At 45.9% G+C, this 21,231-nt stretch overlaps 1 protein-coding gene across 1 annotated transcript in view; it reads left to right on the plus strand.

Annotated features, from left to right (window-relative positions):
* LOC147684240 (uncharacterized) overlaps positions 1 to 21,231 on the plus strand; it is a 270,590-nt gene that overhangs the window by 228,138 nt on the left and 21,221 nt on the right. The window contains exons 88-95 of the mRNA XM_086944641.1: positions 247 to 449; positions 2,434 to 2,578; positions 6,559 to 6,800; positions 8,028 to 8,192; positions 9,000 to 9,127; positions 10,271 to 10,539; positions 13,417 to 13,625; positions 14,958 to 15,102. Coding sequence (XP_086800767.1) covers positions 247 to 449; positions 2,434 to 2,578; positions 6,559 to 6,800; positions 8,028 to 8,192; positions 9,000 to 9,127; positions 10,271 to 10,539; positions 13,417 to 13,625; positions 14,958 to 15,102 — 1,506 coding nt within the window. The remainder of the gene's footprint in view (positions 1 to 246; positions 450 to 2,433; positions 2,579 to 6,558; positions 6,801 to 8,027; positions 8,193 to 8,999; positions 9,128 to 10,270; positions 10,540 to 13,416; positions 13,626 to 14,957; positions 15,103 to 21,231) is intronic.

Below are 21,231 nucleotides of genomic sequence, written 5' to 3' on the forward strand. Positions count from 1 at the left end.
AATATTTGCATAGACACCAGATGGTCGTTTTGTGGCTTTTCTGTTGCACCTGACACACAAAATAGGTACTTTCACTGCATACATTGAAAACAATTGTTTTATCCTATGAGGCTCTTAGTTGGGATAATGTCTGCTGTCTCAGTTGGGACAATGTCTGTTTGTCTCTGTAACCATATGCTGGTAACCTTTAGGACTGTTCCATACGTCTGCTGTATTCACTAATACAACTTTGTCCTTTGTCCTCAGCAATCTCCTGCCCTGGTGGCAGCCAGTATGAGAGCTGTGGTTCCAGATGTCCTGCCACATGCTTCAGCACTGCCACTTCCGGCTCCTGTGGGTCCGCCCCCACCGAAGGCTGCTTCTGTGATGAAGGCTTCATCCTCAGTGGGGACAGGTGTGTTCCTCCGATGGACTGTGGCTGCACCGACGCCGACAACAACTACCATCAGGTAATCTGTCCAGATAGGCTATGTTGGGAGTATTTCCTGCCATGTCTGTTCTCATGTTTCGTCAACATTGCTGCATTCATACACTCCTTATGCCATCCATCGAATATTGCGCTGTCAGATTAGAAATACGCACAGAATTTCATATATAATTTATGTCGCTGGTCAGGGCTTTACCTGCTTACGAGATACTCTCGCCTGTAGTTGTAGTTTGACACTTGAACCCTTACAGATGTACCATAATGCAGTTATAATATCTTTCCACACATTCAGATTAGAATGTTTTAGTGTAACCAGGGATAAACAGAAACAGAAAATGGAATGTTAAAACATAAGGCCTATACCAGCCACATATTTTGGGAGCCCCCAAAACTCTGATCCTAAAGCTGCAGAGGATCCAAAATATGGCGGCCAAACTGGCTTTATCCCGCCCTCGCTCCGCCTCTTCTTCGGCTGCATTGGCTGATCTTCATTGGTTTCCTGTCCAACAGAGGATTGCCTTTAAAGCTTTATGCCTTGTTTTTAAGGCTCTGCATGGACAGGGACCGATACCGCTCCAAAATCTTTTTTCCTGGTATCAGGCTACCAGACTTCTGAGATCCTCTTCCGCGTTTCTAGTGACGATCCCCAGGATCAATAGAGTGAGGATGGGTGGCCGTGCTTTTAGTTTCACAGCCGCTACACTTTGGAACACCCTCCCGCTGACACTGAGGAGCAGACAAGACCTTATCTCTTTTAAAAAAGGATCTTAAGACCTTTCTGTTTCACAGAGTAATGTAAGATGGTCTATCTGCAGGAATGATGTGGTCTCAGCGCCAGGATACCCTTTGGGTGGCAGATGCGCTTAACAAGCAATAAATACATACATACATACATACATATTCATCCTCTTACCTTCCATTGTCTTCAGTGGGGATCCCAACATTCCAGTGTTCTAGGTAAAGGTTATTATGGCTGTTAATGACCCTCTTGTCAATTTTGGGTTTATCAGGTGGGGAGGGCAATTAACCAGCATTATTGCCTTGCAGGTAAAAAACGTAAGGCTCTTAGCATCCCCTTCGCACCTCCTGAGTGGTGATTTTGACTCACCGTGGGACACACAACTCCTCTGTACACTGCAGCGGCAGCTCTCAGACCAGAAGCTGCTTTCTCTACCACTCTCTACCAGCTTCTCCCTTCTTTAGCACAGTAGAGATGTAAGCCCAAACACTTGGAAAAAAATAAGCAAGCTTGGCCATTTATAATTCTTTTACAGTTGTTGTGATGATGTTCAGGCTTAAATTTCTACTTTAGCAATGAGGCGGTGGGGCCAGCACAGATTGAAAGTAAGAGCAACTCCTTGGATGTTTAGTGAAGCACCAGAACCCTGGACTAGGGGTGGGACATGAAACAAGGCAATACAAAAAGGAGGAAGCTGGCAGCCACAGGTTCCCCCCTTGTTGGTGCTCTAATGGTAGCTACAGACACAAAGCGGAGCATTGTGATTGGCTAGCCAGCGCCGAGCATTCTACTCTATAGCACTATAGACCTGGGTCTAGAATAGGTTCTAAGGCCACCCTGAAGGAGGACTGTAATCCCAGCAGTCCCTTCCACCATTTGAGAGCAGAATCTTCTCATGAATTGAGGGAAAACAGGATTAAATGGCTGTAAGGAGCACCTTTACGACCTCTGCCATGCTACTCTCTTCATGAGTATCCTTAACGAGAAGGTGTCGGGGAGTGAACTCCTCAGACTGAGTGGAACCGGTAAGCAGAGGTCTGCGCAGTACTGATATAGCAGGTAAGTTGAGGTGATACTACAAATGGACTCTTAAATGTTCTTGCCTCATGCCCTGGAGACCAGCGTAATGCTCTATGCAGGAGATATGATGCGCCTTCCAGGGTATCCTGCTGAAGTGAGTCCACACTCTTTTCAGCCTTACGTGACTCCACCTTTCAATGACCCTTGAGCAGCAGCATCACACTCACACGCTCTCTTCTTGTTTCAGCTCGGTGAAAGTTGGTACACTCAATCAGACTGCAGCGAGCGGTGCACATGTAACCACAATAACACAATCGCGTGCACTGGATGGAAGTGTGGACCACAAGAGAGGTGTGAAGTGACAGACGGCGTGCTGAGCTGTCACTCAACTGGTGAGTTGTCGCTTTCCTATTCTGATATTGCCTAAGACATTATTCATTTGTATCTGGTACAGACTTGTAAGGGAGAGAGCCTGGGAACTTTGCAGAATGTTTGGGTCTCACCGCAACACCACAGGCTTACAAATGGCAGAGTTTAGCCGTTAGCAACCACGTGGCCAACTTGGGAATGTCTGTCGGCTTCCGTAGCATGCGCCAGGGGTCTCAGTTCATCCACTTAACCGGGGCTTGTAGAGTCAGCCCTTGTTGGACGCTTCAGTGGAGAGAGCCCTTACAACTCCCACCACAGTGAGCTATATGCATGCATTACAATGCTCCTTGGAGCTGGGGGTTAGGATGTGTTACTGGACAGCTGCCCATGTTCAAAGGCAGGGTTCCCATATTCATAGCTCTACACCTGTGAATTATTGGAGTAAAATCAAGATGTGCACATATGTGCATTGATGGCCCTCTTGGAATGGGTTTTCTATCAAATGGCGCCCATTCAAAGATGCCACGAATGTGCAAGAATGAACTGCGATGCTCGTACACTTGGGTATGATGATGCATGCATGAGCATGTTCGTGGAGCACCAACACACCTAATTTGTGGCATGTGATATGTGCACTGACATATGTCAAGATACATGGCGGGTATTTTTAATTTACTATTCTACATTGTGTGTGGTCATATTGTACCAGTAAGCGAAACATGTTTAAAAAAAAAACAACAAGAGAATCAGCATTGCTTTGTAGTTGCTGGTCCTTAAAAGAATATGGAATGTATTCAGTGGGATGGGGAGGAAAAGGGGGAAGAAAGCAAAGGAAACTCAGACACTCTCCTGGAGTGCACCATACAAAATAAAATTAACATTGACAAAGCCAACAGATCAGACCTGGTCAAGCTGATGTGCTCGTGACGTTTTTATTAATGTATTTTTGCAAGCAAAAGTCAGAAAAATAATAGAAGTAAAAAAGAAAAAAAAGAACACATGCCACTGACTTAATCTGCTTGCAATTATTTTTTTACATTTAATTAACTATGACACTGTACTGAGACCTACATGAGGAAGCTGAATACAGTTACAGTGATATAGATTGAGTGAAATTACCCGTTTACTGCGCTTTATCTCCTTGGTACTCATCTGATTGGTGTTTGGACTTTCTGTTGTCACTCCCAGTTGTTGGCAGGGAAACTGGGATCCTTGAAGAAAATAGATCTGCCCAGGATCACATAGGTGGGCGACTAGGAGAGACAGTGTGAGATGCCTCACTTGCTTCCAAGTGATAACTCAGCCTTTAGACTACATCATCACGCGATAGACATCTTTCACACTGATATCCAAATTCACATGGAAGCACTCTACAAATGTTCAACACAATGTATACATTACTTAGTAACCTACTTGGCTGCTGTCAATTAGAAAATTTGCCATTTTAAAAGTAAACCCAGAAAGAGTACTGTTGCAGAAAAATCGAATTCTAAGGGACAATTTGTCACTAAATCAACAACTAACTTGTCAGTAACCGCTTTATGTGTATTTTAACACCGCACCCTCTAACACCATAATATTCTCTACCTTTAACTCTATTACCAACCACTACCCTGAATATTACTCTAACTCCAGTCCTAAACTCTGTTACCCACACCTACCCCTAACAGTACCCTTACCCCAGTCATTACCTTTATGAACAACTTCATCGCTTATCACTACCGTGACACCAGGCTTTAAGTTTATTAGCAACCAATGACTCTTAAAACTAACATAACTCCATCCTTTAACTCTATTGCCAACCACTAACCACAAACACTACCCTAACTCCAGCCCATAACTCTGCTATACAGAGCTCCCCTTAACATTACCCAAACCCCAGACCTTAATTCTTACCCAACCAAAGCATTAAGACTCCTCTAACTACAGCCCTTAACTCTGCTACAAACCACCATTCCATAATATTAACCTAACCTCAGCCGTTAACTCTATTTCCAACCCCTAACACTAACCTAACTCAAGCCTTTTAACTCTGTTACCAAACCCTAACACAACTCTAAGCCTAGTCCTTAACTCTGTTAGCAATGCCTAACCCCTAACCCTACTCTAACTCGATCACTTAACTTTATTACCAACCTTTAAAACAAATCTAAACCCACCCCTTAACTCCATTTCCTACCCAACTTCTAACACAACCCAATTCTCATCCTTTACCTCTATTACCCGCCAATAACACTGAACACTACCTCAACCCTAGTCTTTAAATCTGTTACCCAGCCCAAACCTTTAATATTTTGCTAACCCCCCCCCCAACTCTGCTACCAACCACTACCCTAATCTCGGCCTTCAACTCTATAACCGACTCCTAACCATTGATGCTCCGCAAACCCCAGCCTTTTACTCTGTTACCCACACCTACCCCAACACTACCCTAATCCCAGTCCTTAACTCTGTTACTCACCTATAACCATCAATACTCCTCTGACACCAGCCCTTAACTCTGCTACCAGCCACTACTCTAATTTCTGCCCTTAACTCTATTGCCCATTCCTAACCATCGATGCTCCTCAAACCCCATCCTTTAACTCTGTTACCCACACCTAACCCAACACTACCCTAAACTTGGCTTTTAATTTTATTACCCACTCCTAACCATTCGTACTCCTCGAACCCCAGCCTTTAACTCTGTTACCCACATCTACACAATCACTATGCTAATCCTAGTCCTTAACTCTATTACCCACCTATAACCAATAATACTCCTCTAACACCAGCCCTTTTTTCTGGTAACCACTTTAGCACTACCCTAATCCCAATTCTTAACTCTATTACCTACCCCTAACCACTAAAGCTCCTCTCACTCCAGCCCATAACGCTATTACACACCCCTACCCCTTAAAGCTACTCTGTTCCCAGCCTTTATCTCTATTACTAGAAGTTAGCACTAATCTAATCCCAGCCCTCAACTCTATTACTAACCCCTAACACTTCTCTCAGCCTATTCCATAAATCTGTTAGCAACGCATAACCCCTAACGCTACTCTAACCCAATGCCTTGACGGTATTACTGACCGCTAACACAAACGTAAACCCATCGCTTAACTCTAGTACCAACCCCTTCCCACAGCCCTTAACTTTAACCCATCCCTAACACTAACCTAACCCCAGGCTTTAGCTTTATTACCAACTCCTAGCATCACTTGAAGCCTAGTCTTTAACTTTGTTACTTATTCCTACCACTAAATAACCCCAGTTCCTAAGTCTGTTACCAACCCTTTCAACAGCCTTTACTTTTAACAGGCAACAAACACAAAACAAACCTAGTCCTTAACTTTGTTACCAACCTCTTTCCCCTAACACTAACCTAAACTCAGTGTTTTACCAATCCCTAACAATAATATAACCCCAGCCCTTGCTTGTTTACCTTCCTACCCAACCCCTAACATTAACCTATCCCAATCCTTAACTCTATTACTGACCTCTAACACAGATGTTTACTTTCTAAATGTAAGTAATTGTAATGCAATGATGTACATATCTGGCAGTGTGTGTCACCTGATGTTTCAGGAGTGGGGCAACCCCACATTCTGGAAATACATGCAGATTCTTCCTAGTAGACTCCAGAGTAACTGTTTTTCTAAGGTGTGGATTGGCCTGGGACATCCCACCAACTAATTATGAGGAATTAAATCCCCCTAGAGGGTAAACATAAAATAGATAATTTGCAAATATTGATTTTATCCTGATTTATTTACTTATGTATTTTTGGTACATGGTGGAAAACCTGCATGTGTGAATTTGGGCAGATGGAGTAGTTTTAGAAATCTACAAGGGTTGTTGATTTTTTCTGATTACTCTTGGATGTTTGCAGGACTCCAAATAGTAGAATATTTACTCCAAACCTAGGGTGGAGTCTTTAGCAGTAGAGTTAGGACCTTTTACTGCAGCACTTTGTGAATCATGCCTAGATTCCAACACTGAGCCGCACATGTGTCTCCTCTAGGTAAAGCATCGTGCCATGTGGCTGGAGACCCGCACTACTTTACCTTCGATAAAGTGATGCACACCTTCCTGGGCACCTGCACATACACCTTGGTGCATGTCTGTGACAACAGCAGTGTGATCCCCTTTACCATCAGTGGGAAGAATGAGGACCGTGGCATACCAGGAGCCACCTATCTCAGAGAGGTCTACATTGATGTCTACAACACGCGTGTCACTTTGCAGAAAAGCAGAAGAACCCTGGTGAGTAGTAACCATATGTTTTACTAAAAAATGTGCTTGAAAGGTTTCATTGCCCTTAATTTAATATTTGTTTACAACTGTAAGTCTACCAAACAGTCAGAAACAATCTATGACCATCTATGAAACTCGAGTCAGGTCAGAAGCAGTTGTGAGAGTCCCCAGGGTATTGAGTTTTGAACAAGATCAAATATCAATTTTCTTTAATGCATCTCTACTATTTGTTTTCGAGGTTCAGTAAATGGGATTTAATTCCCCTAATGGTGGGCTGTCTTAAGGGACAACTAGAGAGGTAAATATATGTTCTGAATCAGAAAGGTTTGCTTTGCTACAACCCAATAAGTTAAATATTCAATTAAATCCTAGTGAAATTCACTACCTTTTACTTGGTGTCGTAGCATTAGTCTCTTGTACACCAGGTGTCTCAGATGCAGTCTCATGTACTTTGTGACTGTCGTGTGCTGCAAGTTCACACACATCATATATTGGAATGTTGCAACCAGCGAAGGCCTCTTGTATACATCATGGAGTTGTGGTGTTGTCTCCTTAGACGCACTCTAGCGCATTCACATGAGTGTTATTTTATTACTCCTTAGATGAACTAAGATGTGTATCATGAGGGTGAGGGTAGTTACTTTAGTCTCATATGTTATGTGCAATGGGTACTGTAGCTCACATGGTTGGTGTCCCTTGCCTTTGCCTTGAGAGTTGTGTGTCCTACATCCTGCTTAACGAGGTCGATTTCCATATGCAAATGGTGAGTTAAAAGAACTTGGCTTGCATCCTAGGGTTCTACATGACTTCCTACTATTGAGTTAATCTTGCTGACACTCATGCAGAGCTGGTCCTCCTGTTCCAGGCTGATGTTTACAGATGCAAAATATGATGCAATAATAGGAGCTTGTTGAGTAACTAAAGCCAGTGATAAAAAGTGCCAAAGTACTTTTTAGTATGAGAGGCAAAATGATGTTCATTGTCGAGATGTCCTACAAGCAATTTGTCTAGAAAGTCCTTCATTTCAATTTGTTCTCTCTCAATAAAACAAACCAAACTCTCTTGTCTCAATGATATTTTTATTGGTTCTCAGCACCCCATGCCCAGATCCAAGATCCACATTCTCTAGATTAATCGTCACATCCACTATTTGCTTTCTGCCATGCTGTAGCTTTAAGCAGGGTCACCCTGTGGAAATGGTTTCTTGTCTTACTCACAAGTGTGTCTCGTTTACAGCTGAACAATGAGAGAGTTCACTCTCCTGTGCTCACTCGCTCCAGAGGGATCTCCATCGGCACCGTTGGAATCTACACCGTGGTTGAGACCGACTTTGGCATGATGGTGAAGTTCGATGGAAACCAACACCTCGAGATCTCGCTCCCAGACTCTTATTACTCAAAGGTTAGAGGACACCTTGATCTGAATCAATGTATTACACTGACTGCATTTGTTTCCCATCTTCTACAATATTTGATATTGTTTAGTTTGTAATGAACACTTTATTAGCATTTTAAGACAATAAGTTCTGCTACCAAAACTTCTATAATTTGTTTTTTCTAACAAAGATGTTTTTGCTGAAAACCAGCCTAAAACAAATTATTATTTTCATAATCTAGAAACATAAACACATTTTTGTTATTTAGCTTTCTAATGTCTGTAATAATTTTGGATATTTACTCAGCATATTTTATGAAAAAGGAAATCCAAATACAATATTACAATAGAACTCCATGAATCATTTTGTAGCATTGGATCGTTCATAGATTCACATGTGTGAATCATTCATATACCATTGATTACGGGGACTATGAAAGATACCTACACTGGAGAACTATACTTATAGATAAGTGACTTGTTTTTTTTTTTACCTTTTCAAGGACTTCAAAGCCATTAGTCCCCTGCAGAGGGTCAGCATTTTCAGAATTGTGACAACATTTATTTGTCCAACAATGGAGAGATAAACACAGTTGGTGCACAAAGAGAAGTGCATAGGGCTTTCATTGATGTCTTATGAAAAAGCATCAGAGACAACAAAGAGCAAATTCCTTACAAGGACAATTGCCACAAGTAATTACAGTTGTGCAAAGAATGACTTGGTGCTTTCAGTCTTCCTGTTGTGATGCGCGATTGGGATTCACTAATAGACAAATTGCGAGTGCAAACTGTGGATAACAATGACAACTGACTTCTGTCATGTGTCTGCTGCAGGTATGTGGAATGTGTGGGAACTACAACGGTAAAGCAAATGACGAGCTCTTGATGCCGGATGGTCGCCTTGCGGACAATGACGCAATATTTGGAAACAGCTGGAAGTCAGCGGAAGACAACACTGCGAGGTAAATATGTCTAAATTTTTAATGTCTATGCAACAGACTTCAGAATTACCATCAAGCACTCTGCGGCCCCAAACCAGTCCAGATGGGATGGAACATGTTAGTAAAGAGATGCACTTTTAATTTAAAAAGGAGCCTTAAATGCAACATTCTAGTGTAGAAATATTGCACAGCTGCAATATGCAATATGGAGTTGGAAGTCTCCAAAGAGAAGCACTTTTAAAACTCTGTGTGGCTAAATCTCTTTATTTATTATTAAGTTTATAGAGTAGTATGTGTCATTTTGGTCACTTCAAAGGGATCAACATGGGTGAGGAGGCATGAATCACTTTGTCTTAGATTTAGAGTGGACACAGAGAGTGATAATCGATGTTCGAAATTCTTCGAATACTGTCCCTCTTCTATGTCAAGTTACTTTGAAGCCAGACCATTTACAGAATAAAATATTCGCAAATTATAAAAGTCTGTAAGTCTATCTTTACCACTGTAAATGCCCCTGACAATGCCAGTAGGTCGGATTTTTTATAAATGCATAACGTTGTATAGTTTGCTATTCGCCTATATAGGGAGTTTGGTCTGCTGGGACACAAATGGTTAAAGAGTCCTCAGAACTATGGGGTTCAGTCTGGGTTTATGGAGTAAGCTTTTTTATCTGTGAACCTTTCCTGGGTATGTCTCCCTTTGTCTGCAGTACCCCATCAGGAGTGTTTTCAATAGGTTTTTCATCTGCTGTTTTGTAAATATTTGTAATTTTCTGTGTTGTAGAGAGTTATGTGTGTTTAAAGTACTTAAAAAAAAAAAGTAAATCACAGACTGAACATTGAGTGTTGTTTGTTGTGTCACTGAGTTCTGAGTTTGTAGCCCATACCACCACCATTAAATATTGTTGAAGACCAACTTTTGACACAATTGAGGCCCAGAACTTATTTTTGTCTGGGGGCCACTCAAACCAAATTTCTCACCTTCAGTCATTTAATGTTTGCGTATTGAACACACTTTCTCGATACTTAGTCAACAACACTAAATAGTAGCAACTCCATAATAATAGAAAAGCACAAAAAGGTAATGATGCTTTAAGCAAAGCTAAACAAAGAGGTTCCTGCTCCAGTCTGCATCGCTAACAGACTTGTCTGCATTGTTTTGCAGTTGTTTACCTGACAACAGAGAAGATTTTGACCCTCCATGCAAGGCTGGACAGCTTCCAGAAGTAGAAGAACAATGCAACATCTTGCAATCTGCTGCCTTCAAGCCCTGCCATGCTTTGGTCAACCCTAACCTCTTCGTTCAGACTTGTGTCTATGACATGTGCAAGTATGACGGGATGCTTTCCACCTTCTGCGCCATTGCCCAGGCGTACGTTGATGCCTGCCGGATTGAAGGCATCAGCATTAAGTGGAGGAACACCACACTGTGCCGTAAGTATACCAAGTATGACATATTGTCTAATAATGATTTTGCAGCTAATAGCACCTGATTTGTCAGTGCATATTTAGTAGCCACTTTCTCCTCTGAACTTGTAGCCAACATCAGGGACTGACTTAATTTGATAAACCCGAACTTAAGATTCTGAGCTGAGAAGCTTTTATATTTGGAACGGTTAGACCCACAAAACCCGATATGTCCAAATAATTGAAGATCAACTGACCTTTTTAGAGATTGGCCGATGTCCAATGCGCCACGCTCAGAGTTCCACTCCTCTTTTTAGATGACAGTCACTAGGCTGATTCCATAGAATACTGGTCCATCGATCAAAGTACCCCAAACTGTGTGCCCTATTTAGAAAGATTTCCAACACATGTGTTCCTGTTCAGGGCTACCAGAAAGAGCGTGGTGGTCCCGAACAGTACAACAAAGAAATGATCTTGGCACACAAGAGGGACATTTATTTTCAATATCAAACTTTCATTTTGTGAGTCGGTTGTTGAAGAAGAGTGGGTGCATTAAGCATAGAGCATGGTTAACAAAGTGTCAGTGCCTTCGATGGAGCCCCGACCAAGCCTACTCTGCTTTACGCACAAGTATCTTCAAATGCCTTGCTTAGATGTCTAAGTAAGGTAGTTGGTCTCTGCCACTTTAGTGGAATAGATCCAACCTCTGCCCTGGTGGATCTGGCTGATGTACCCTAAATGACGTTCCAGAATTCTAAAGGAGGTGTCTGTCTATAACGTACAAGTGAATAAATGAGGATCGGTAAATTAAGTGACAATGATTTAATGCTAAAATTAAAATATACAAAATTGTATCTCATACGTCTCGAATGAATGCCCCTGTGTTGTGAAGGATGCTTGTAATGTATGGTCTTCTACGAAAACGACTGTGGATCTTTTGACGTGGACTGGAGGTGTGTTGTGTTTTAGAACGTGGAGGTAGTAGAAAATTCTCCAACTTCTGAAAATGTGCTATATTCAGCGGTAAATACACCACCTTCCTCCAAAGTATGGATTCATCTCCATCAGCTGAATTTCCTGCATGCTTCCCCAGTTGTATATTGTTGTTTATATTTACCACATTTTTCTATGTGTCCGATGAGTTTTCCTTAACTTTGTTCTCTAAATCAAGACCGCAAGCTTTTATCAATTCCTAGTCAACATTGGAGCAGTGGCCGAAACAAGCTTCTCCATATTATATATACTTCATAAAAACAGTAGTACTCACTTATATACCCTTTAACTTAGTAATTAGAGTCACAAGTGTTTATTTATGTAGACATTAGGAATACATTTTGCAAGTTGTTAATATACAATAAACTATTTTAATATACAATAAAACTATATACTACAGTTCACAAATATACACTTGTGCATTAGCAGTTTAGATACATATTGTTTTTACTTCTATTAAGATTTCATATAAACTATACACACACTTTGACATTTATAGTTCAAGAGCTTTGAAACAGCGGAGTTGTGTTATGAAGTACTATATTAAATATGAGAATGTTAATAACATTAACGAGGACATTATTGAACCCACATGTCCTTTTTAACTCACTTTCATTAAAATACTATACACTAAACAGGTCATCTAACTTAGGTCGTGAAAAATCCCCTAGATATTATACCTTTTGATTGAATGTTTTGTTAGAGCTGTATTTTGACTCACTCTCAAGGGACCTTGGGTGCCATCATAGTACAAGTGATTAAAGTGTGACTTCAGAAAGTGATGACTCATATGGAATAAATGTGTACTAATGACTGGTGCACACAAAATAGGCCCTAATTACATAGTCGAGCAGACTTGACTCCGTCCGACACCGTTTCGGTGTGGCAATCGACCGCCCGTAGGTCAGCGGTTCCAAGCACCGTATTAGGTTGGTGCGGACACACACTCCCATTTCTCTATGGGAGCTTGTGCTGCGGGCCTGACATGGAAAGCCTATTAGAAACTGATATCATAATCCCTACGGCGCAAACACTGTACGTAAGCGATTATGTGGCAGCTTCCAACTGGCCGACTGGTTTCTTGAGCCCGTCGGGAGCAAGCCAGATTGACCAGTTGGTTTAAACTCTGATCGCCTACATCGTAATTAGGCGGTCGGACTTTAAACCATGGATGTCAGTGGGAAAGCCTCCGACCTGCGGTTGGAGGCTTTCCGACCGACATCCCAATGAGCCCCATTATGGTTTGTGAACATCCTAGGAGATAACTAGGCTTGCACAATGATCTACTTGGATGGCAAATATTGTCTCAAGGTAACGTACATGCCTAACTAAACAGCTCTCACAAAGCACTCTCAAATGATTCCTAGCTGTGTCAGCAAACACACAAAACCATTTGCCTGGTAGTGAATCCAGTCTCTGCAATGCGAGGTTGAGTCTGAGCTGTCCAGAAGGTGGACTATGACAAATGCCTTTACAAGGGAGCCCCAGTGCATCTAGACCTCAAGCTCCACAGGATGCACAATGCCTCTCTGCCTGCCTGACTGAGGCAATGCATCTGCTTCCTGGAGAGAAAACCTCCACCTCAGTCTAAGATGCACTTTCAGTAATGCTCATTTCCACCCAGAAATCAAAAGTATGTACCTGCAAGTACTTAAGTCTTGACGTTCTCCAAGCTGCATGGCCCGCTTTCCTTCTGACTGACCACAGCCTGTGATAATAGAAGCGGTTCTGGTTATGATATTCCATACAAGTTGAAGCAGCCTTAACGCCTTGTCTGTATACCAAAAAAGTAATTTCCATCGCTTATGGTTAGGGTTCCGGTGATGCAATTCATAGTGCTTGGAAGCAAGTAGGTTGCTGTTACGGTCATCATTCGCAGTTTCAGAACCATGTGATTTTCTTGCCCACCAGCCTTACCTTGCCCAACCAACAGCCACTACACGGACTGTGCCTCACTCTGTCCACCGACCTGCAATGATATCTATGCCTCGGCCACATGCGAGAAGCTGGTGGACTGCGTGGAAGGATGTGTCTGCGATGATGGGTACGTGCTCAGCGATGACCAGTGCGTTCCACTCGGTGACTGTGGCTGCAGGACAACCAACGACACCTACTACCAGGTGAGTTCAGCATTTCTTACGGAAGCGCAAGTGAAACTCTTATTTTGCTATTTAATGAGCTGTCCATGGTTTTACCGGTGTAATTTTTAGGTACAGTGTATGCGTGTCTCCATGATGAAGTAAGGTTACTATTCAAAAGGTTTACTGGATGAACCAAGCTGCTTCCAGACAAAACTCCCCACTGTACTTGAGATTGAGAGAACAGAAGAATTGATATACAGATGTTTGTCATGGAACAAACCAGCAGATGTCCTGATCTACAGTAGGCTTCTTTTAGCATATGCATAAAGCTGTGCCCTCATTCACTGGGGAGATGCCAGGGGCAACCCTCTGAGGCTCAGGTGGAAATGTGTGAAATGCATCACACTGTTGTTTGTTCCATTGCTTACCGCAGATACAGTGGGCATGTGTAAAAAATGCTTCTGGCTTCTCCATGTCTGTAACAAGGCCGATTGTAAACTCAAGATCATCTGGGCTTGATTGACCCTTTATAAACTATTATTGACTTTTATCCTGTCTGTAAAATGTCCTAAAAAGGGAATGTTGAATCTTCCTTAAGATATCTAACATTTATTCAGAAGTATATGTTTTCTCATAGTTGTATCTGTGTTGTGGAATTTCATCACAAGAAGCCCATGGTAACAGTGAGGGGGTAATAAAAATACAGACAATAAACATAGCACATCTCCCTCCATTTCACATCCCCTTCAATGTAAAGGAAGGGTGATGATCTGGCATAGCCAGTAGGGTCCTTGGCAGTGTAGGAGACAGTGAGAAGTAGGGTGGTAGACTGATGTGACCAGTAGGGTCCTTGGCAGTGTAGGAGACAGTGAGAAGTAGGGTGGTAGACTGATGTGACCAGTAGGGTCCTAGGCAGTGTAGGAGATAGACAGAAGTTGGGTGGTAGACTGATGTAACCAGTAGTGTCATGGCATTGCAGGAGGCAGTAAGAAGTAGGACTATAGACAGGCGTGTCTATGAGGGTCCTTGGCATTGCAGGAGGCAATAATAAGTAGGGTGGTAGACAGGTGTGACCAGTAGGGTCATTGGCAGTGCACGAGAAAGTAAGAAGTAGGCTACAGACGGGTGTGACTACGAGGGTCCTTGGCATTGCGGGAGGCAGCAATCAGAGGAGTGGTCGACAGGTGTGACCAGTAGGGTCCTTGGAAATACAGGGAGTTGTAAGAAGTAGGGTGGGAGGCAGGTGTGACCAATATGGTCCTTGGCATTGCAGGAGGCAGTGAAGGCCAGGACACTTGGACTAGAGGAGCGCATCTGGAGCAAGGCCCTTTGTGTCCATGTCTGTAACTTCTTCTGTCCATCTTTTTGCAGGTTGGACAGAGCTGGATCACCCCCCATTGTACTGAGAAATGCCAATGTAGGAAGGGGGGCAAGATCAAGTGCAACCCCTACGAATGTGAGCCCGGCGAGGTCTGCATCCTCAAACCCAATGGGAATTACGGCTGCAAGCCCACAGGTACGTACCTACTACACCATAAGCCCATAACTCTAATGATGTATGGTTAGCGTATTTTAAATTGAATAGGTAGACAGCACTAGCCCCTAGAAATGAATAATTCTTTAGGACTCAAGCACACTCAGTAGTATATTGTGCCGCAGAACATATCCTGTTGGCAGGCTTTTGCGAGTTCCCTTCAGTGAAGAGACCGAATGACCGCGTAATGCCAAGGGTGCAGATCAGCTCTTCTTATGGCCAGGCGTGATCTTTCCCTACTGACTGTTAAGGCCCAGCTTTTGTTGGTGCCCCTCCATCACTGTTACTAGCCTCCGCCCGCTGAGACAAATGAATACCATTGAATTCCTTTAGAAGCTGTTCCTCATATAGCTAATATGTATTTATCTGACTGATTAACTATTTACTTAAGGGTTCACCAAAAGAATTATGAATTCAACTTATTTGCTACAGTAAATTTAAAAATAAATAAAGTGATACTTTGAGTAAAATTACTTAAAGATCTTCAAAGACAATAATTTCTATTTACTGAAATGGTCTCATCAAATCATCTGTTGAGCAATGTTAATGGAGCCGAAATACAGTGCATCAGCACTAAAGCGAGAAACAGAAGAGCCATCTGTGCGGGTACCATGTCCTGATGAGCTCAGAAGAGCCGTCTGTGTGGGTACCATGTCCTGATGAGCTCAGAAGAGCCGTCTGTGTGGGTACCATGTCCTGATGAGCTTAGAAGAACCATCTGTGCGAGTACCATGTCCTGATGAGCCCAGAAGGGCCATCTGTGCGGTTACCATGTCCTGATGAGCCCAGAAGAGCCATCTGTATGGGTACCATGTCCTGATGAGCCCAGAAGAGCCATCTGTGTGGGTACCATGTCCTGGTGAGCCCAGAAGAGCCATCTGTGCGGGTACCATGTCCTGATGAGCCCAGAAGAGCCATCTGTGTGGGTACCATGTCCTGACCATGTCCTGATGAGCCCAGAAGAGCCATCTGTGCGGGCACCATGTCCTGATGAGCCCAGAAGAGCCATCTGTGTGGGTACCATGTCCTGATGAGCCCAGAAGAGCCATCTGTGCGGGTACCATGCCCCGATGAGCCCAGAAGAGCCATCTGTGTGGGTACCATGTCCTGATGAGCCCAGAAGAGCCATCTGTGTGGGTACCATGTCCTGATGAGCCCAGAAGAGCCATCTGTGTGGGTACCATGTCCTGATGAGCCCAGAAGAGTAATCTGTGCGGGTACCATGCCCCGATGAGCCCAGAAGAGCCATCAGTGTGGGTACCATGTCCTGACCATGTCCTGATGAGCCCAGAAGAGCCATCTGTGCGGGCACCATGTCCTGATGAGCCCAGAAGAGCCATCTGTGTGGGTACCATGTCCTGATGAGCCCAGAAGAGCCATCTGTGCGGGCACCATGTCCTGATGAGCCCAGAAGAGCCATCTGTGTGGGTACCATGTCCTGATGAGCCCAGAAGAGCAATCTGTGCGGGTACCATGTCCTGATGAGCCCAGAAGAGCCATCTGTGCGGGTACCATGTCCTGATGAGCCCAGAAGAGCCATCTGTGCGGGTACCATGCCCCGATGAGCCCAGAAGAGCCATCTGTGTGGGTACCATGTCCTGATGAGCCCAGAAGAGCCATCTGTGTGGGTACCATGTCCTGATGAGCCCAGAAGAGCCATCTGTGTGGGTACCATGTCCTGATGAGCCCAGAAGAGCCATCTGTGTGGGTACCATGTCCTGATGAGCCCAGAAGAGCCATCTGTGTGGGTACCATGTCCTGATGAGCCCAGAAGAGCCATCAGTGTGGGTACCATGTCCTGGTGAGCCCAGAAGAGCCATCTCTGCGGGTACCATGTCCTGATGAGACCAGAAGAGCCATCTGTGTGGGTACCATGTCCTGATGATCCCAGAAGAGCCATCTGTGTGGGTACCATGTCCTGATGAGCCCAGAAGAGCCATCTGTGCGGCTACCATGCCCCGGTGAGCCCAGAAGAGCCATCTGTGTGGGAACCATGTCCTGGTGAGCCCAGAAGAGCCATCTCTGCGGGTACCATGTCCTGATGAGACCAGAAGAGCCATCTGTGTGGGTACCATGTCCTGATGAGACCAGAAGAGCCATCTGTGCGGGTACCATGTCCTGATGAACCCAACAGAGCCATCTGTGCGGGTACCATGCCCTGATGAGCCCAGAAAAGCCATCTCTGCGGGTACCATGTCCTGATGAGACCAGAAGAGCCATCTGTGTGGGTACCATGTCCTGATGAGCCCAGAAGAGCCATCTGTGTGGGTACCATGTCCTGATGAGCCCAGAAGAGTAATCTGTGCGGGTACCATGCCCCGATGAGCCTAGAATAGCCATCTGTGTCGGTACCATGTCCTGATGAGCCCAGAAGAGCCATCTGTGTGGGTACCATGCCCCGATGAGCCCAGAAGAGCCATCTGTGTGGGTACCATGTCCTGGTGAGCCCAGAAGAGCCATCTCTGCGGGTACCATGCCCCGATGAGCCCAGAAGAGCCATCTCTGCGGGTACCATGTCCTGGTGAGCCCAGAAGAGCCATCTGTGCGGGTACCATGTCCTGATGAGCCCAGAAGAGCCATATGTGCGGGTACCATGTCCTGATGAGCCCAGAAGAGCCATCTCTGTGGGTACCATGTCCTGATGATCCCAGAAGAGCCATCTCTGCGGGTACCATGTCCTGATGAGACCAGAAGAGCCATCTGTGTGGGTACCATGTCCTGATGAGACCAGAAGAGCCATCTATGCGGGTACCATGTCCTGATGAACCCAACAGAGCCATCTGTGCGGGTACCATACCCTGATGAGCCCAGAAAAGCCATCTCTGCGGGTACCATGTCCTGATGAGCCCAGAAGAGCCATCGGTGTGGGTACCATGTCCTGATGAGCCCAGAAGAGCCATCTGCATAGGTTCCATGTCCCGATGAGCCTAGAATAGCCATCTGTGTGGGTACCATGTCCTGATGAGCCCAGAAGAGTAATCTGTGCGGGTACCATGCCCCGATGAGCCTAGAATAGCCATCTGTGTCGGTACCATGTCCTGATGAGCCCAGAAGAGCCATCTGTGTGGGTACCATGCCCCGATGAGCCCAGAAGAGCCATCTGTGTGGGTACCATGTCCTGGTGAGCCCAGAAGAGCCATCTCTGCGGGTACCATGTCCTGATGAGACCAGAAGAGCCATCTGTGTGGGTACCATGTCCTGATGAGACCAGAAGAGCCATCTGTGCGGGTACCATGTCCTGATGAACCCAACAGAGCCATCTGTGCGGGTACCATGCCCTGATGAGCCCAGAAAAGCCATCTCTGCGGTTACCATGTCCTGATGAGCCCAGAAGAGCCATCGGTGTGGGTACCATGCCCTGATGAGCCCAGAAAAGCCATCTCTGCGGGTACCATGCCCTGATGAGCCCAGAAAAGCCATCTCTGCGGTTACCATGTCCTGATGAGCCCAGAAGAGCCATCTGTGTGGGTACCATGTCCTGATGAGCCCAGAAGAGTAATCTGTGCGGGTACCATGTCCCGATGAGCCTAGAATAGCCATCTGTGTGGGTACCATGTCCTGATGAGCCCAGAAGAGCCATCTGTGCGGGTACCATGCCCCGATAAGCCCAGAAGAGCCATCTGTGTGGGTACCATGTCCTGATGAGCCCAGAAGAGCCATCTGTGTGGGTACCATGCCCCGATGAGCCCAGAAGAGCCATCTGTGTGGGTACCATGTCCTGGTGAGCCCAGAAGAGCCATCTCTGCGGGTACCATGTCCTGATGAGACCAGAAGAGCCATCTGTGTGGGTACCATGCCCCGATGAGCCCAGAAGAGCCATCTATGCGGGTACCATGTCCTGATGAACCCAACAGAGCCATCTGTGCGGGTACCATGCCCTGATGAGCCCAGAAGAGCCATCGGTGTGGGTACCATGTCCTGATGAGACCAGAAGAGCCATCTGTGCGGGTACCATATCCTTATGAGCCTAGAAGAGCCATCTATGCGGGTACCATGTCCTGATGAACCCAACAGAGCCATCTGTGCGGGTACCATGCCCTGATGAGCCCAGAAGAGCCATCGGTGTGGGTACCATGTCCTGATGAGCCCAGAAGAGCCATCTGCATAGGTTCCATGTCCCGATGAGCCTAGAATAGCCATCTGTGTGGGTACCATGTCCTGATGAGCCCAGAAGAGTAATCTGTGCGGGTACCATGTCCCGATGAGCCTAGAATAGCCATCTGTGTGGGTACCATGTCCTGATGAGACCAGAAGAGCCATCTGTGTGGGTACCATATCCTTATGAGCCTAGAAGAGCCATCTATGCGGGTACCATGTCCTGATGAACCCAACAGAGCCATCTGTGCGGGTACCATGTCCTGATGAGCCCAGGATAGCCATCTGCATAGGTTCCATGTCCTGATGAGCCTAGAATAGCCATCTGTGTGGGTACCATGTCCTGACCATGTCCTGATGAGCCCAGAAGAGCCATCTGTGCGGGTACCATGTCCCGATGAGCCCAGAAGAGCCATCTGTGCGGGTACCATGTCCTGATGAGCCCAGAAGAGCCATCTGTGTGGGTTCCATGTCCTGACCATGTCCTGATGAGCCCAGAAGAGCCATCTGTGCGGGTACCATGCCCTGATGAGCCCAGAAGAGCCATCTGTGCGGGTACCATGTCCTGATGAGCCCAGAAGAGCCATCTGTGTGGGTGCCATGTCCTGATGAGCCCAGAAGAGCCATCTGTGTGGGTACCATGTCCTGATGAGCCCAGGATAGCCATCTGCATAGGTTCCATGTCCCGATGAGCCTAGAATAGCCATCTGTGTGGGTACCATGTCCTGATGAGCCCAGAAGAGTAATCTGTGCGGGTACCATGCCCCGATGAGCCTAGAATAGCCATCTGTGTCGGTACCATGTCCTGATGAGCCCAGAAGAGCCATCTGTGTGGGTACCATGCCCCGATGAGCCCAGAAGAGCCATCTGTTTGGGTACCATGTCCTGGTGAGCCCAGAAGAGCCATCTCTGCGGGTACCATGTCCTGATGAGACCAGAAGAGCCATCTGTGTGGGTACCATGTCCTGATGAGACCAGAAGAGCCATCTGTGCGGGTACCATATCCTTATGAGCCTAGAAGAGCCATCTATGCGGGTACCATGTCCTGATGAACCCAACAGAGCCATCTGTGCGGGTACCATGCCCTGATGAGCCCAGAAGAGCCATCGGTGTGGGTACCATGTCCTGATGAGCCCAGAAGAGTAATCTGTGCGGGTACCATGTCGCGATGAGCCTAGAATAGCCATCTGTGTGGGTACCATGTCCTGATGAGACCAGAAGAGCCATCTGTGCGGGTACCATATCCTTATGAGCCTAGAAGAGCCATCTATGCGGGTACCATGTCCTGATGAACCCAACAGAGCCATCTGTGCGGGTACCATGTCCTGATGAGCCCAGGATAGCCATCTGCATAGGTTCCATGTCCTGATGAGCCCAGAAGAGCCATCTGTGCGGGTACCATGTCCTGATGAGCCCAGAAGAGCCATCTGTGTGGGTTCCATGTCCCGATGAGCCCAGAAGAGCCATCTGTGCGGGTACCATGTCCCGATGAGCCCAGAAGAGCCATCTGTGCGGGTACCATGTCCTGACCATGTCCTGATGAGCCCAGAAGAGCCATCTGTGCGGGTACCATGCCCTGATGAGCCCAGAAGAGCCATCTGTGCGGGTACCATGTCCTGATGAGCCCAGAAGAGCCATCTGTGTGGGTGCCATGTCCTGACCATGTCCTGATGAGCCCAGAAGAGCCATCTGTGCGGGTACCATGTCCTGATGAGCCCAGAAGAGCCATCTGTGTGGGTTCCATGTCCTGACCATGTCCTGATGAGCCCAGAAGAGCCATCTGTGCGGGTACCATGCCCTGATGAGCCCAGAAGAGCCATCTGTGCGGGTACCATGCCCTGATGAGCCCAGAAGAGCCATCTGTGCGGGTACCATGTCCTGATGAGCCCAGAAGAGCCATCTGTGCGGGTACCATGTCCCGATGAGCCCAGAAGAGCCATCTGTATAGGTTCCATGTCCTGATGAGCCTAGAATAGCCATCTGTGTGGGTACCATGTCCTGATGAGCCCAGAAGAG

This window comes from Lissotriton vulgaris, chromosome 11, assembly GCF_964263255.1.
Source record: "Lissotriton vulgaris chromosome 11, aLisVul1.2, whole genome shotgun sequence".
In the NCBI taxonomy this organism is placed as follows: domain Eukaryota; kingdom Metazoa; phylum Chordata; class Amphibia; order Caudata; family Salamandridae; genus Lissotriton; species Lissotriton vulgaris.